The 18,404-nt window shown below is 42.6% G+C and overlaps 1 protein-coding gene across 4 annotated transcripts in view; it reads left to right on the top strand.

Moving 5' to 3' along the window:
* Window positions 1-18,404, top strand: part of drosha (drosha ribonuclease III) — a 138,145-nt gene that overhangs the window by 9,168 nt on the left and 110,573 nt on the right. For all 4 annotated transcript variants that reach the window (XM_026180199.2, XM_026180200.2, XM_080306189.1 and 1 more), the window contains 9 exons: window positions 880-1,040; window positions 4,502-4,582; window positions 6,474-6,560; window positions 6,698-6,784; window positions 9,016-9,087; window positions 9,431-9,512; window positions 11,956-12,030; window positions 13,173-13,342; window positions 16,543-16,667. In XM_026180199.2, coding sequence (XP_026035984.1) covers window positions 880-1,040; window positions 4,502-4,582; window positions 6,474-6,560; window positions 6,698-6,784; window positions 9,016-9,087; window positions 9,431-9,512; window positions 11,956-12,030; window positions 13,173-13,342; window positions 16,543-16,667 — 940 coding nt within the window. The remainder of the gene's footprint in view (window positions 1-879; window positions 1,041-4,501; window positions 4,583-6,473; window positions 6,561-6,697; window positions 6,785-9,015; window positions 9,088-9,430; window positions 9,513-11,955; window positions 12,031-13,172; window positions 13,343-16,542; window positions 16,668-18,404) is intronic.

The following is an 18,404-nucleotide window of genomic DNA, read 5'->3' as shown; positions in this document are numbered from 1 at the left end:
AACCCTTGGCCTGCACATACTTGTGTTACCAAATAAAAGCCATCAGCTAAAACATCTGTTGACAACCTTTTTTATTGATATGGGGAAAAAAAGCTTGCTATCTTCTCAGCAGTGCATTGGGGCGAGACAGAGATTAAGTTATGTTTCTGATTTTATCTGCAGGGCTGTCAACCCGATTGTCTATTTCACCAGCGCAATAATATAAATCTTACTCAGGGAGATCCAATTTGCTAAATATGCTGCTCTGGGCGCCGACTTCACAATCAAACACTCGAGTTAAAGTGCTGATAAGAATTAAAGACTCTGCTTAGCTAAGGGCCACAAACCATTCAGCAGAATGGTAATTATAATCCTCATTTTGGTTTGAGGTTTGTTTTCGGTGAGGGAGAATGACAAGTGAGAGAGGAGGAGAGAAAACACAAGTGCCAGATGTCAACTTTGGCAAGTGCACCCTGCTTTTAATCTCACGGATGCATTAAAGTCTGCAACTGGCATGAAAATTGGAAATTGTTATGAACAACAGTGTTTAGACAACGAAACCACCACAGTTAGCTGTTAGTCATGCTAAACTATATTTGTTTGCATAATGAAAGATTAAGCAAGTGCAAATTGGGTAACAGATCTTAAGGTTTGCTGTGTCATCTACACAGCCAGGGTGAGTATTCCTCCTCAAGAGTTGGCAGAGCCCGAGCGCGCAGTTTTAAAGCATTTTGACAGATTACTTCACTTTGACTCTGCCTTGTGAGTGTAATACTTTGCGAGGGCACAGCTGAGCAGAGGAGCTTAACCACTCGACCAGCTCCGGCTCGCCGAATTAGTTTTAATCGTTAGCCGCGTAGCATTCGCATGATTAAAGACCTTCTTGCACTGTGGTTTCAGATGACAGCAGCAGCGACTCAGACTGTGAGTCAGAAGGCGAAGGAACCACCTGCTCCAGCAGCTCTGACTCAGAGGTTTTTGATGTCATCGCTGAGATCAAAAGGAAGAAAGCTCACCCCGACCGGCTGCACGAGGAGCTCTGGTACAATGACCCCGGGGAGGTTAGTGTGTCTTAACAAAAGGATGCCGAGGATAGATTGTTCTATCTTCTGTGTATACCTCTTGAATTCATGCCCGACAAAGTATTAAATCATACGGAATATCTCAATCTGAAAGTATTCCTGAAATACTGGAAGACATACTGTCGATGTGAGAACGATAAGGCAGCTGCACAGACAGGCTGAAACCTTTAACCAAAACATTTGGTTTTTTGACAACAGCTGACTTTATATTCATTTTTGAATCAATGATTTTAAAAGTTAAAGTAAATCAATCAAATAAAATTTTTTTTACACGTGCACTACAGCCCAGAACTTTCAAAGACATCACCCCGCAGAGAAACAAGTGAGAATGCAGATGTCCCCTGCAGCCAGAACAGACATTAAATGGTCCTTAACCTGCCAGCTCTCTAGATCAAAGTCCTTGTGATTTATGCCTATGTGATAACTGATGATGTTAACTCTCCTGCCCCCCTGTACTCTCTACCCAGGAAGAACCCTCTCCAAAACCAAACAGACTATTTCCAGCGCTTAGATGTAATCTGATGTGCTGGCTCCTGCTGTGCAATGTGAAATTGACTTGATACTGGCCCTGCATTGTGAATAAAAGCAGGAAAACTGCAGAGACCTCACTTTGCGTTAGACCAGAGACATTATAAGAAAAGCACTCAAGTAATCCTGAATTAAAACCTCAAGCAGAATTTTGCATCAGCAAAATATGACTTTGCAATCTCAGTTTTTTTTTAATCTGTCAGATTTAACTTAGTCTACACATACGTTTATGTATGTCTCACTTAACGAAATAAATTCATCAGACAACATAAATAATATATTATATTTTTTAGGAAATAACAGTAATTTCGTTTTAACATCACACTTCCATATTTTAGTTACTAAATGTGTGAATTACTAAGTTATTATTGGTGTTTTTCCTCCATTTAACTGGTATTTATTTATATAAAAAGATTGAATATCCAATCCATGAGCCATCATCACAATACTCAGAGGTCAGACTCCACCTGGTTTTGATCTTGGCCTTCATTGATCTCAGTGACACACTTTTATGTGTGTTTCGACCAGTTGTCATAATCCGTGCACAGACATCGAAGCATGTCAAACACCTGCCAAACCACTGTTTTTATGGTGCCGTAACACTAGGTGTCTCCAACAACACATTTTCCTGACACATGCACTCGCAGTTCCACACAGGCTGGACCCGTTTTGCTTGTAGAAGTCTTTAAATTCTTTGTGGCATAAATTCAACAAGGTGCTCAAAACATTCCTCAGATTTTGATCTATATTTACATGATGGCATCACACAGTTGCTGCAGAGTTTTTGGTGGCACATGCGTGATGTGAAACCCCCATTCCACCACAGCTCTATTAGATGGAGATCTGGTGACTGTGGAGGGCATTTGAGTACACTGTTGTTTTCAAGAAACCAGTTTGAGAGGATCTCAGCTTTGTGACATGACACATTATGTTGCTGAAAGCAGCCATAAGAAGGTGGGTACACTGTGGTCATCATGGGATACCAAGAAAATATCCCACACACTAGTACACCACCACCACCCTGAACTGAAACAAGGGAAGATGGATCCATGCTTTCCTGTTTCATTCAATTTAGAACCGTCCAAATGTTGCAGCAGAAATTGAGATTCATCGGGCTAGACAGACTCATCAAAGTTAGACAACAGTCTTCTGTTGTCTAACTTTGATGAGTCTGTATGAATTGTAGCCTTAGTTTCCTGTTCGTCGCTGACAGGAGCGGGGCACCTGGTGTGGGCTTCTGCTGCTGCAGCCCATCTGCTTCAAGGTTCGACATGTGCTCTTCTGAAAACGTTGGTTAAAAGGAGGCGTTATTTAAGTTACTGATGTACTCTTGTCAACTCACTGAGCTGCTGCTCAGTGGATAGTTTGTCTGTTGAGACCATTCTCTGTAAACACTGTAGGTGGTCGTGTAGGTAAATCCCAGTAGATGCGCAGTTTCTGAAATACTTGGACCAGCCTGCCTTTTCTTCCTCATTCTGGTGGCTGGTTTGAACTTCACCGGAGGATCTTGACCATGTCTTAATGCCTAAGTGCACTGAGTTGCTGCCATCTCACTGGCTCACCTAGGTGTTTGCTTAACAAGCAGTAGAACAGTTATGCTCTACTGCTTGTAACTTTCTCATAGGTAACTTTATATGGTATATAAAGTTACCTGTGAGAGTATATACTAGTTTTAAGACAGTAGATAAAATGCTCTCCAGTAAAGCCTGACTTATTTCTGCCACGTGTATTACAACAGCATGGCTCTGTAATTAAAGAGTAGAAGAAGAACGAGTAGAAAAAAGCTTGTCAAAAAGGCTGTAGGGCATCCATATGATCACTGCAGTCCAGTATTCATCTGTGTTAGATCCACATAGGTAAAATAAATACTGACTTTAAATAATCCAATAAAGAAGAAAGAAACCGTACCAGCTATGCTGTTGGAACTGAGGATAATCTGCACATTACTTAACTCCACAACAGACTTCAAACTCGATAAGACTGCAAAAAACATTTGAAAAAAGCAGAATGTAAGAGTTGATTGTTGTGGCCATAAATATCTAGTGTAGCTACAGTAAGGACTCCATTTCTTCCCTGTTGGCTTCTAAAGTCTTTTTGTAAATATCTGAAACCACTAACAGCACATACAACCAAAGTCCTTCTATAAAGAAGTCTTCAAACTCAGCAGCCAGCAGAGCCTCTGGGCATTTATTTTGAAGCTGCTGTCTACATAAATGTGAAAAGAGCCATAACTTTTATTTCAGTGGGACATAAAAAAACAGATATATAGACTCACCAGCCAAATCTAACAATCTGCTTTTCCACCTGCAGGTTGGACTTCTAGTATCCACAGAAAGAGTAACACAATCCTACAGCTTCATTAGTGGCTCAATCCAGGCACCAGAGCACTGAACAATGCCACGCTAATTCATGTTTTGAATACACCTAGCTACATCTTTACTGCAAGGGAAATTACTGATGTGTGAATAAGCCTGCCACCAACCACTTGAAACTGCCGTGACCCTCGTGTCAATGGAACGTGGTTGGTTCACAGGTTTCCTGGTTTGGGTCTTTATTGGCTTTTTGGTTGCGGTGACAGGACAGCCGACTTTCACATTTTAGGTATTCTGGGTATTGTTGTCTCGTCTCTATGTCAGTTGCACGCTTCCTCTTTCTGCTTTGAATAAATGTCATTTCCACTTGATGGAAAGACGGTGTGTAATAAAGTTATAGGCCAGCAGTTTTATTGTGAGGATATGTATTGCGGAGACAGTGTCACAAAGTGAAGTTTAAAAAGTCAAAACTTCAAACTGCAGCAAAGAAATAAAGGTCAGGAGTCTGCAGTTTAGAGATGTAAAATGTTGAGCAGCCCCTGTGTTATACATGGCAAGTGAAGCAGTTCTGTCTGATTTACGTATTTTCTTTCTGTCCAGATGAATGATGGTCCCCTGTGTAAGTGCAGTGCCAAGGCCAGACGTACAGGGATCCGCCACAGCATCTACCCGGGGGAAGAGGTATGACACGCCATGAATAAATCACCCTTTCATAACCTTGAAGTTGTGCCACGCGGGGGCAAGGGCATTATTTTAGTCAGGCTAAAAGCATTTTCTATACAGAGGCCATCTTCTATTGTGTTAAAGGCGCGATAAGTGAGACAGAAGCATCTTAAAGAACAAAAGGATATTGCATTTCAGGAAAATTTGACTGGGGAGTTGCGTCCGAGTGATTCATCGGCTATTTTTCCACACACTGAGATAGATTTTCTTTTATGACTCACTTTCTTACTTTGCTGTGTTTTGGAACTATAACTCCCACCAGCCGCGTGCTCATCTAACAAGTAAAATGCATTTTATCTACAAAAAGCTCAGTCGTTCAGTTTCTTTTGCCTTTATGCCCAGTAGGAAATGATCAAACTCTGGGATTGTTTAATGAATCCTTAATGACTTTATTAACCAATGATAGGTACGTTAGATAGTGGTAAATGTGCATCATCCTCCAGACAAAGGCGGGTAAATGTCTGCTCCATACTCACTTGTTTGGGGATGTATATTTGATTGATTGATTGATTTTTTTTTTTTTAGCAATATTTTCTGTCTTAAAAATCTGCCTTGAGTTAATTAGTGCGTTAATTTCTTGTTGCTCTTTGTTGACCTGGAAGTTGTTAGTCAATTATTTGTTTTAATAAGTTTCTAATGTGTATTGACTTTATAATTATGCTCATTATAGGATGCCAATTAAGCTTTTACTCATCACTCATACCAGCAGTTTGTCTTCATAATAACCTCTGCAAACATGCTTTGCTCTTCACTTACTTCTGCACTCAACAAGATGCCTCTGCGTGACTGCATTCATCTGCAGAAGGGAACAGCAATGCCCCCCCCCCCCCCCCCTTTTTTTTTCCAGTCGGCTCAACCAGCTAATGAGTGAAATCCTATAAAGAGTCCATTAGCAGAACAATCGACTGTATATGCTTAAGTAATTTCTCAAGAAAACTGGAAAATATGTTGCAGTTTAACCTTCATAATTAGAACATTTTGATGCCTTTTTCGCTCTAAATCGGTATAAATTGAATGTTTTTTGGCTTGATTATAAAGGACCAAGAAGGTGAATGACAGATTGGAATTAAAATACTTTAAAAGTAGACTGAAAAGATGGAATTAGCCACTGTGGCTAATCGCTGTTTTGGTCAGTGTTGTATTCATTAAAGCAGCGGTCCCCAAACTTTTTTGCGCCATGGACCGGTTTGTCAGACAATATTTAAGGTGTAAATACAACAAAGTAAAATGATGCGGCCAAGACAAAAACTGTGGTATTTTGTAAATATAATAATAAATACAAATTCACTGTGTAATTGTGTAACTTTATTAGCAGCGTTCTCCTGAAATGCGCCAACAACAATGAGAGTAACATCCTCCTCTCTGCCCCTTAATGCTCTCTGGTCGCTATGGTGACGTGTAAATATTTCTTTCAAAATAAAACACACAACTATAACACAGGAAAAGACCCAGGGTAACAGAGTTAACCATAAAAACCCTGAAAACCATATATTTCACACACGAGCCTCGCGGCCCGGTACCAAATAACTCACAGACCGGTACCGGTCCATGGCCCAGGGGTTGGGAACCGCTGCATAAAGAATTGTTGTTGTTGTTGTTATAATTGTTGTTGTTGTTGTTGTTGTTATTGTTAGCCAGCCTCAAGTGGCCATTTGAGGAACTGCATTTTTTGACACTTTGATGTTCGCATCACCGTTCAAGTTGCTGTCCTATGAGTCTATAAAGGAAAAAAGGGAGTTTCAGTTCATTCATGATTTGTACCTCTTACATTTACTTAAATTCGCTCATAAATGTCGAGCACAGAGGAACACCTCGTTGTCAAATATTGACTTTTTAAAATCTTTTCCAGCCTGTGAAACGGTGCCGTCCAATGAACAACAACGCTGGCAAACTGTTCCACTACAGGATCACTGTGTCACCTCCCACCAACTTCCTGGTATAACTTAAAATAAACAACTAGGTTGAATACATGCTAACACATTGTTCTGATTGTTTATATTCACAGCACTCTACCTAAACTGCAGCGCTGTGTTTGCGTGCTCGTGAGACTGTTCTTGTTCTTTTCTGTTCCAGACCGACAGGCCGACAGTGATTGAGTACGATGACCACGAGTACCTGTTTGAAGGCTTCTCTCTCTTCTCCCACACTCCTCTCACTAACGTAAGCCTGCTTTGAATTGTTAGCAGCTCGGGCGGTAAGCCATGAATTTTCCACCACAGCACTCTCAGGTTTTTGACAGTAACAGTGGGTGTCAGTGTAAAGTCATTTTTCTCAGTTATGCTGTTGTGTTTTATAGTTTCTATTTTTATTTATTTACTTGTTCGGAGTCGGCAGTTCCTTTTGCGTTGAGCTTTTCGGAGGCGAGTGTCACACTGGGTTTACTCTATTTTGTTTGTAAGTGTCATGTTAAGCATCACAAAGGTGAAGTATAAGTGTACTGGGTTGGTTACGACTTCCTCATTGACATTTCACCTCGGGGGAGTCTTTTTCTGCACAAATGCTTGATATAGTGTGTTATTCATAGATATGTGCAGCTTCACTAATGACTTAAAGGCCAAAAGGTTGTCTGGTAGAAACAGGATACACAAACCTAAATGCTAAAGTGTTTTTTGTGGATTGTTTCTTTCATTGGTGATATTTTAGGGCTTTTTTTGGAAACTCATTACTAGGATCCTGCTCATTAACCTTAGGGTTGCAAGAGGTATTCACATATACATAAATCTTGCACATCAGTTACCTTGCAGCTACATGAGGTCGAAAACAACAAGAGGAAAAGGAACCACATGTGTAATCTCTGTATATAAAGTCCAGTCACTGAAGTCCATGCAGTTAGAAAACAAAAACACATAAAGGATTTGGGGAAAAATAGCACCTGAGTTTGTGCCATCGTGTAACGGTACATGAAAATACAACGGGGTTTTTTTCCCCCACACCATCTCAATCTTCCCTCATTTCCCCACCTTGCACACCTGATGTGGCTGCATGCAGGGTTTTGCCTTCTTTCACAAAACGAAATGATGTATTAAAGCAGTTGAAAGGTCACTGCTTTAATACATTTGAAGAGATCCAGCGCACATCATTGTGCAAACAGTCACAATGGAGCTTCCAGAAAGCGATTTAAAAATAGCAGGAAACCCTGGAAGCATGTCAGCGCCACACAAGGAGACTTTGTTCAAGGGGACATCAGCCAAATTAAAATCGGGCATTAGTTTTGATTTATATGGGTGGAGCTGCAGAAGTTTGCAATAGCAAACTGATAGAGTACCCTTCTTAATACATTTTTCTTATTTTTTTTTTTTATTCCCTTTTCCCTCTTACGTGTGAGCCTGCCTGCTCGAAAGCCTGCGGTTTAAAAAGCCCAGGCCCACGATCAGTTGTGCAGCTCAGTCAGATCTAGATTGCCTGTGATGGGACACTCTCAACCTTCTACGTGTCTGTTGAGGCAACACATCATTTTTTCGTATTTTCAGCATTTAAGTGGACCATCCCTCCTCCTTTTAGCTCCACTCTTGTCAGAAATAACTTCAAATCGACTCTTGGCTTGGGGTCGACTTCTTTGTCGCGTGGACAAAGTGCTCCTCTCTCCCAGGGCTGACCTTGTCACAGAGTCCTCTTGCTCACTTTTGAAGGCCCATCAGTGACTGTCAAACACTAGAGTGGCTGTGATTTGAGAGGAGCCTCTCTTTCTCGCCGTCCCCCAAAGTGGAAGTTTTAAAGAAGAGAGAAATCAGCCGAGGGGATCACCAAACGCCGTTTCTGGAATATTTCCCTCCCCTCTCTACGCATGTGTGTGTTTTTCCTGCACGTTTGAATACTAGAGCACTCTGTCAATATCCCCTCTAGCTTGAAAAGAACCCAGAGGATTAGGCATGATTTGAACTGGATAATTTACGCGGCCCTTGTTAAAAGCTGGGGTAAACTCTTCGTGGCAGTGCGGGGATTAGGAAGCGCAGAGTCTGCTGATATTAGCCCCCTGCTAGTTGGCTGCTGGGATGGGCAAGAATGAAAGTAGCTCCCAGGTTAATCTCTTAAAATGGACCCCTGCGCTCGAACAACAAAGACCGTGTAACTAGGGAGATTAAACACAGAAGAGCAGGCTTATCTATTTAGCATGATTTCAGTTAGTTAATTTTCAAGAGTCAGGTGCTCACGCCTGTGTGAGTGAGTGGGGGGAGAGCACTTGTACATGTGTGTTTGAGTTGCTTGTTTTTTTCCATGTGGTTTCCAAATATTCCAACAGATGTGAGCTAGCTCCACTGAAGACAAAAAAACACCCCAAAAACAAGGTTTTAATGAGTTTCCTTGCAAAGCTGTGACCTCTGCCTAACGCCATGGTAATGAGTCGGTCTGTCCTTTCTTCTTCTCGTCCTTTGCTCCTTTCATCATCACAGATTCCATTGTGCCGTGTGATCCGCTTCAACATAGATTACACCATTCACTTCATAGAGGAGATGGCACCGGAGGTCAGTAAAACCCCACTTTATCTGCCAGCTCTTTTTCTCCCCTTTCTCACCCCTTTTGTTTTTATCTCAAACGGCTGAGACTGAGCGCCGCTGAGCCCCGTGTAACTCTCGCACCTCAGTGCTCGGATGAGTGAAGGTGCTAATCCTTTTAGAAGAGGAAAAAGAGCTTCCTTTTGACCCGCTGAGGGTGATTGTATCAATAAGGTGGCTTATGTGATAAAGTCTCAGAACTGGATTTAGTTATCAATCATATCTACATTATGGGGTAGTCTTTGTGGCTGCATGCTGCTACTGTATATTCACGTGGCGCTGATAACAAACCTCTGCTGTCTCTCGTGTACAGAACTACTGCGTCCGAGGCCTGGAGCTGTTTGCCTCCTACTTGTTCCGGGATATTCTTGAGCTTTATGACTGGAACCTGACAGGTACGATTCCCAAAGCGAGGGCTCGCAATTACACACAGATCACAGAAACTCCCAGCTTTATCGGTGATTGTCGCTTGTAAATTGCAGCGTGTCCTACCAGCATCTCTTACGCATGGGTCACAAAATGAGAGGAAATTATCTCAAATTGCAGCTTGGACGCTACAGAAATACCAAAATGGGCATCTTATTGAATCCCATCCCTTATTTTTATGGAAATATTTTTTGTATATAATAGTTTTGTTTTTTTAAAAGCCTCAATTTGTCTTGTTTTTTGGGGGGGTTTTCTTCGACATAAGTGACCATATTTAGATGAGAGGGTGCTGATGCTTGCAAGGTTTTTTAGCAAACTGCATTCACACAAACTCACACATACAAACCTGCATTAAGAGTTAAAAGGTGGGAATGCACTTTGTTAAAGCAGCCAGCTTGGCTCAATAAAACAAATTCTGACTCACTGAACAAAACAGCTCTGGAAAGTTGAAATCGTACACTAAAGAACTTGTTCAGCTAAATGGAAAATACAAGAAAGCGAAGAGCTCGATAAATCAGATCTAGTATGAGCTTAAATTTAAAATTAATAGAAGTATTGTGGTGTCTGTTATAGATACCACAATGCTTGCACGCAATAGATGTAATAGAAAATGATGAGCATCTCCAGTAAGTGGTGCAGAGGCTGCTAAGGATCTATTACCATTTGGGTGATGCTTGTATCCACTGATGGAGAATTCCAAACTGTGTTCATGTAAACTGGATTGAAACGGAGCAATTCCCTCAGCCACTATAATGGATGCATTCACACAGCTAGCAGTTCGATAGTTAGTCCACAGAAGCATTTCTTCACAGCAACATGTCTGCGATTACATCGACGTTTAAACCACAACCACTGCAGTCCGTCTGTATTTCTTCTTACTGCTCAGAATAACGTTGCGTGTGAAGCCAGGTACACTGTGGTCCCAGGAAGCGTGAGTGTTTCATCTACACGCCTACACTTAATCAGCCCAACGAGCTCGTTCCGTGTTGTTGTCCCGATACCTCCGTGGAACAGCTGTGAAAGGCGGTCATTTCCTTCATAGCTTCTCTGGGATTACAAGCCTCCCTCCTGGTGGTAGAACTGTCAGTGCGATCAGCTGATAGAGATTGGCTATTCCCAAAAGTGTAATCCAATTTTAAAACACTGGTAGGCTTTTAAAACTTCACTGCAAGACAAAAGGTGGCTGTTTCGATCTTGCCTAAAACACAGTGAGCAAGGAAAATCAACCTTATGTTGAAGTCATTAAAAACAACATCATGAGCTGCTGCAACAGACCGCCTCTCAGTGTTTCACTCGCCCAAAGTGGAGCACACCTTTCTCAGATGAGTGCTTCAAGCCCCATCATTTGGTCGGTAGCTGCGTTAAAAATGATCCAAAGGGGAACAGACACCATCGGCAAGAGGTCGATATTTGGAACTCCAGTTTTTCTAATTACGCTTTTTCTTGTTACAGATGAAAATATATATATATTTACTAAAATTCTTCAGGATGGATGCACCAAAGCCTCATCAGGCAGATTATGGCATATTTGTCAAAACTGCCTAAAACTAAATCTTTTTAATGTGATTCTAATTAGTTTTGTACGTACAAACTCATTTGTTAGACTATTTTTCAGTAAACTACAAAGTTTTACGATGACTCGTCTAGTTTTAAGGTTAGCTTTAATCCACTATTATAACGTTGCTGAGACACCTGTCAATCACTATGGGCAAATTTCTAATTTTAAAATTTTAAAAGTAATAATCTTTGACAGGTAAGTTAAAAAAAACAAAAACAACAAAAAAACAAACAAAAAAAAAAACTGTGAAATATATTTTACCACGGGACTCACTTTTAGTGTCAGCCCCCAGTGGCCATTTGAGGAACTGCATTCTGTTATAAACTTACTTGCTGTAATGTTTTCTCGGATGCATATATAGTTGGATAACAAGGCTCATAAAACTAAATAATGGATCTTTTTTGTTGCTTAGTAATAAAGTTATGCTTTCTTCTCTCCTTGGTTAAAATCTGTTGAGAACTGTGTTGAAAGGTGTTTAAAACAATGTAATTTTCCCCATTATTACAACAGCGCTGCATTTTTGATAACAATGTGCACAGATCATGCATTTATATTATACCTGTCAGAGTGATAATGAGGAGATAAGATGGGGGCAGAGAGCATTGGCGACCAACACCTAATCCTATATGAGTTTAACCTTTGCAGTCATTACACATACAGAGAACATTTTAAATATTAAACATAGTAATTCACATTTAGAGTCACATCCATGATATGAAGAAAAAGCTTGAATTCTTATTAATAACTCTTATTTTAAATAATTGGGGTCTTCATTTCAATTTCATAAAGTTAGACTCTTAATAATGAGTGAAAAGCACGTAAGACTGTGTCATTAATAAATGTCTTTTTTCCAGATCCGGAGTCTGACGGGGAGGTCTCTGGATGCCCACGGTTCCATTTCATGCCACGTTTTGTCAGATTTCTGCCCGGTAGGACTCGTCACAGAACCATCTTTTTTTGCCATTTGTCTCCCTCTTGTGGTCTGTAATTCTTAAGCTGTCTCACGTTGCCTAAAACCCAAAAAACTCTCCTCCAGCGATATCCACTCAAAGCTTTTACACTCATGGTGATAGTTGTGGTTCGTTCTTGGTAAAATGGCAGATGGAGTTAGTGCCTGAGCCTCTGCGTGTCTGCCTGGTATTCATCTTTGATGCACATGATGGTGCTGGTGCACTATGATATTACCGCGGCGTTTGTCATGACAGCCGTGCCCACCTACTTTCTCTCCATCAAAAAACAATTTCTCTCCCAGCTCTCCCAATTTAGTCGGCTACAAACACTTATCTGTCTCTTTTACAAAAGCGCCAGAAGACCCAATCCAGTGTTTCTGATGTGATCTGTAAAGGGGAAAGAGGCAGAGAGCAAACAGGGGAGTTACAGTGAGAGCACGATGACGGTGTGTTTGGAATTTAGAGTCGCCGGGTGTGCATTAGTCCTAATGCATCCCGGACTGAGAGGACAGTGGATTTTTTTTTTTTTGGTTTGTGTCCATCTGAAATGGAGGTCAATCAATTTTGCATGAGTGTCTATTAAACTGCCTCTGTTTGACCTGCGTGATTGCACGCATGTGTTCAGCTGTATTTCTCTGCACATGCATATGTGTGTGTGCGGTGCCTCTCAGCTTATTTCTGATCTTGTAATTCAGGGCGGACTGTTATTATAAGCGTGTCATTATGTGCCTTCACGTATAGCGCGCCGTCCGACCTTGCATCAGCTCCCCTGCTCACCTGTGCACTTCCTGAACAGTGCCATTGTAATGCACGGGGACATTTTCACAGTATGTTTTCGCTGAATATTGGCTGAGAAACTGAGAGTTTGCAGAGGTGAGGCGGGTTAGATGTATAAAACAGAGAATATTCTCCAACAGCATTCTTGATTTTTATTTTTATTTTTTATACAACAACACATGGATGCTCGGAGAAACAGTTAACCTCCTATAACTGCAGTGAGGCTTTTACATTTTCCTTTTTTTTCCCATTAACTATAAATATCTGTTGAACTCTGTCTTCAGCTTCTATGCATACGTGGCTTTATTAATTTATTTCTTCTTTGTGTTTATGAAATGTCTCAGATGGCGGGAAGGAGGTGCTGTCAATGCATCAGGTGCTGCTCTACCTACTACGCAGCAGCAAGCCCCTGGTCCCTGAGGAGGAGATTGCAGATATGCTGCAGTGGGAGGAGCTGGCGTGGCAGAAGTACGCCGAGGAGTGCAAGGGCATGATCGTCACCAACCCGGGCATGGTGAGGCCCTCGGCTTCTTTGTTACGACACCGAGGTGGCTTTGTCTGACGTTTCAAGGACGTTTGCACGTCCCCTCAGACACTGCAGGAATGAGGCTGCTCCTGTTAGCCTGTGACACGAGCAGCCTCACCTTTTATGCCCAGGGCGTTTGTTGTCATCGGCACTATTACGGCAGGAAGGTTTTTATGTCGCAGTCAAAGTTGGTTAACCTTCTCGTGTGGCCCACATTATGAAGGAGGTACAGAAATTGTGTCTGGGTAAAGGTGAAGATGTCCTTGCTAGCAAGGATGTTGCATATGAGCAGTGAATGTGATTGTGTAACCTTTGGTGTGGGTGAGTTATTGAGTCAACTGCTGTTCCTGGCAGAACTGAATTGTTGCTGTCAGGCTTTCCATACCGTGGGTGTATAATGGTCTTCCATTGCTGCGCTCAACTTAAACGATTAGACCGCCAGTCAAACGAAGTGTATTAAGGAGGTCGTGTCTGGAGCTTTACCCTTTTTGAAGAAAACAGAGTTATCAGAGGCAAGGGTCAAAGCAATGGATCACAACACTCCCAGGAAGCTTTTTCCAATATTGGTGATTATTTGGATGGCTGATTACAGCCACTTCATTCTCTCTGACCAAGCATGGTTTTAAAATATTTACAGCTCTAAGCCCAGCGCCTTAAGCTTTGATTAAATCACTGCCATTCCTGTGTGTTGTCTGTAAAACATGCTGGAAAATTAATATTTTAAACATGCCAATCACAAGTTCCCCGAGTCCAGGGCAGAGTTTCCAACAGGAAAGTTGTCATGCCCGGCGGCTGCGATTGGTCGGGGATGAGAGTTCAGTCAGTGTAGCGCTAGCAGCTGTGCACGTGCTCGGTAGGTGACGGGCGTGAACTCACCTCAGGGTGTTTATTTCCCACTTCCAGGTTAAAGATAAAATGACGAAGGCTCTACCAGCAGTGGTACATCGAATCAAGTTTAACCTTGTTGAGATGCAGCCATGAATAACTTGGCACTCTGGTTTAGTTAACATGTGCAGCCAATCAGCTGAGCAGGCAAAACATATGAACTCATAATACCCTTTGTTTTTTACACTTGCACTTTCTTCAGGCTGTTGCTTCTGGATTTATTTCTTTTTAATCTCCCGCTGTGAGGCCTGGCAAGGGTCAATTTAGGCCCGCCACTCTGTAGCAAGGAGGAGAGGGAGGAAAGAGAAGCTGAAGGCCTTATTATCCCAGATGTTTTGTAACAGCAGCCAAAACACACATTATGTCAGTTTATGAAATGCCTCCCACCTGAACATCTCAGATTTATCTTAAAAAAAATTCCCTGTTACGCACAATTTCAGGCTCCTGCTGTTATTAGTTTTCTCCAAAATGCTTTTCAAGGCATGGCAGTCGCATCTTTTTAGGAGCCATTTTCAATTTCATTATCTCGAAAACTACTTGCACTCGGTCATTCGAATGTTTTAGGGTAAATACCTGGTACTGTGGCTCTATGAATACGGACTCTCAGCAGTGTCAGCTTAACAGAGAATGATGGATGCTTTAAATTTGATCTCTGACAGCAAATTTAAAGGCCTGCAGAAACCACATTTTTGCAGGCAGGGGACTGATATTTGATTTACAGCTTCTCATAAACAAGGACCTAACTTTTTTTTCTTTTAAAACAGTCCAAATCTGCTGAATGATTTTGCAGATATTAAGTGTATAATATGGAAACTTCACTGTGATATTCCCCAGGAATGACACCATGTGCCAGCTCCACGTGAACTTTTTTAGAAAGAGCAAGATTGTGTTAATGTTATGCTCAAAATTTGTGATGTTTCTCTCTCGTTTTCCCCAGTATGAATTTTTGAAATACTCTTATGAGTGTAGCAGCCAATGAGCTGTGAGACCACATTCACAGAGCCATATAATCAGATATTTATCCTGAAAAACAGGAACAACCTAGCTTAAGTCGTCATGCATAATTACTTTAAGGAAGTGAATCTTTCCCCTCGACTTCTTTCAGATAAATCTGAGGTGGGAAGTTTCTGTTAAATCCAAAATAAAGTAACAGCGCAGTAAAATGGAGTATAATAAAAGAAAAGTGTTCAATGAAATAAAAGCAGCTTTAAAAATACTTAAATAGAACAAAATGGCTCAATCAATTATAAAAAAAAACAGAAGTGGGAAAGTTTGCTAAATGTAGTAGAGAACAAGCACAGCAAATAGCAGATGGCAATAAAGTGGCTCATTATACACACAGTTTAAACTGCAGCTAACATTGCAATTAAGTTGGAAAAATACACTGTAACCAGGCATTTTTATCAATAGATTAATTAAACCAAACCAGCGGCATTCTCATTTCCGTCAGTCACATAATTGATAGCAAACACAAGTGTTTTCTTGCAGGTATTTAAGTGTAAACCATACAGCGCTCCCTAATCAATAAAAATGTCCTTTCAGGGCTAAGTGGTGTAGGTCAGCCCGTCCGTACTCTCGCTCTGTGAAAAGCCCTCACCTGCTGCGTTACACCAAGGTCACATGCTGCTCTGAGTGAAAGCATCCGATGCCAATCACGCAAGGCTCCCCTGACGCCATCACCTTTCAATCTGTTACGGTGAATTAAAGCATAGGTGGTGGAGCTGAGGACACTAAATGGCCTAAGATCTGTGAATTAGCATTTACAGTGTATTTGTCGGGATTGTAAACAGGGCAATCACGCCGCCAATCAAACCTGATTATGTCGCTTTAACGGCACAATCAAAGTTGCCTGCCGACCTCTCGCTCTCTAATCAAAGTTTGCATGCAGGCGGCGACGGGCGGACGCGGCTAATGTCAAGGTGAGCGCAGGCCTCCAGCCATCTGCCATGCAGATCAGCGCTCCTTATGCCGCGGCCCCTTCCTCTGATCCCACCACACGCCTGACAGGCTAACTGTGATTTGGGAGTCGGCCGAGGACATGTTGCCTGTCAATCTCCTCCCCGATAAGAGCGTCAGAAGTTAGCTCGCCATCCCCGGCATCGCTTTATCATTGTTGCGCTCACGCTACGAGCACAATCTGGGCCTCATCTCATTATGCGCCTGTGACAGATGACCCTTGTTGGGTGGATTATTTTTTATTTCACATGCTGGCAGCAGGTGACTGATTGATGGTTGCCCGGTAGCTATGTAAATATGTTTCTCCTCGCTGTGCTGACTTCTTTGTTTTTCTCCCCCCCCCGCAGAAACCGAGCTCGGTGCGCATCGACCAACTGGACAGGGAGCAGTTCAACCCAGACGTCATCACTTTCCCCATCATCGTTCATTTTGGGATACGGCCCGCGCAGTTAAGCTACGCTGGAGACCCCCAGTAAGGCCGCCGACATGCACAGATAAATATCTTCCCCCGCTGCTCACCGGCCCCCTCGTTCCCACCGCTCCTCGTTCGTTCGGTGGCGAGAGAAGAACCGGCGGCGTTGCACGTCAAGGAAAGACGAGAGCAGCGTATGTCGAAGAGGAGGGGCGCTAGCTGAAGGGGAGGAAGAGGAAGAGAAAACGAGCGGCGTGACATTTTTACATGCGTCGTCACGGGTCCCGGGTTTCCGCTGGGTGCCTCCGCGGCGGGAGCTGGCGCGGTTTGTCTCGTGAATAGTAATGCAACATACACGCACCGGAGGGCTTGCAGTAGGGAATACTGTACTGTGCCGCTGCATAATTAACAAAAGCAGTGTATTAGATCATGTGAGCGGCAGTCTCTGAGGTGTTCAAAGAGATGCGACAACATCGCTAATCAAAAGTCGGCACACAACTCCTGCACTCTGATGCTAAATTTAAACCTGTGGCTTTCTTTTTTAACTCAAATGTCTGGTTTAAAGCGTAACAGTCAGGGGGAGGTGCGGGAGGAAAATGGTGGTGATGAAGATGCAAACAAGAGGATGATCATTAGGGAATCCATTTAGGCAGAACTAGTTTGCTTCTTCCCTCTGACTAATGTCCCCTCTCCCCTGCTGCCACGTTTTAGCAGTCTGTCCACTGAGCACTTTCATCCCCGTGCACCCTGCTGCCATGTCAAACTTCTCAAAGCGGCAGACAACGACAAATTTATGGATGAATTGGGACATCATTAGCCGATGCAGAAACGAGTAGTAAGAGACCAGCGGAAAGGATTTCCTACCACTGCTAATGATGCGTGTAGTGAGGGCAGGAGTCGGTGTTGATTGCGGCTGCAGCAATGCCACAGAGAGGGAGTCTTGGACACAGCAGCAGCATATATTAACTCGGGAGACTGAAGATGCTGTGTTGTCGTCTTCCCTCCGCGCCGACCGCTGGACACGTGCGCTCGGGGGCTGCCACTCGAGCTACCCCAGCTCGACCAATGAGGCAGGAGTGATGGCATGACAGAGGTCAGGAGATGTATAGAAAAGCAGGAGCGACACACACGGGGGAGAAGGGGTAAAAAACTATGCAGAGGAGGCGGAAGCCCTCTTTCAGAAAAGCCCTCGAACGTGCTGTCGGGTTCTCATGTCGGTCTCGCTGAATAACTACAACGCCGCCAGCGTGGCTCGAGTTTGAACCGAACGCCGTCACGTTCATGCCTCGCTGATGTACGGCTTCAGAGTGGCAGAGTCTCTTGTCACTCATGAGCCTGAAGCTGAGCTCATAATTTGCATACCGAGCCGTGATTGGGCTGTTTTCTCCTGACACTGACAGTGACACCGTACTGACACAGTGTTTCCATGCATCATTTTTCTTATCCGTGCCTGCGTAGCTCACTGCAGTTACATTTCACAGAACGCAAAAGCGGCTGTCTTTATTTTTAAATGGGTTTTCCAAACGTTTAAGGAGAATGGAAATAAAACGGTGCACAGTGTTTGATGAGGAAAGCAAAATGAAGTTGATTTGATGCTGTCAGGTCCTGTAATGCTGAAGGCTTCTCATTTTTCTCAGATGACTGGGAGTCAAGTCTTTGGTCTGAAAAGGCAAAGAGTGCAATGTAAAGACTAAAGCAACAGAAACGTAAAGAAATAAAGGAATTTATACACTTTCTTTACAATAAATGACCTTTTTTAAACACAAATATATAAAACTTATATTTTCCCCCATTAAA

This window comes from Astatotilapia calliptera, chromosome 9 (genome assembly GCF_964374335.1).
Source record: "Astatotilapia calliptera chromosome 9, fAstCal68.1, whole genome shotgun sequence".
NCBI classification, from domain to species: Eukaryota; Metazoa; Chordata; class Actinopteri; order Cichliformes; family Cichlidae; genus Astatotilapia; species Astatotilapia calliptera.
This window is presented reverse-complemented; position numbering and strand designations above follow the sequence as displayed.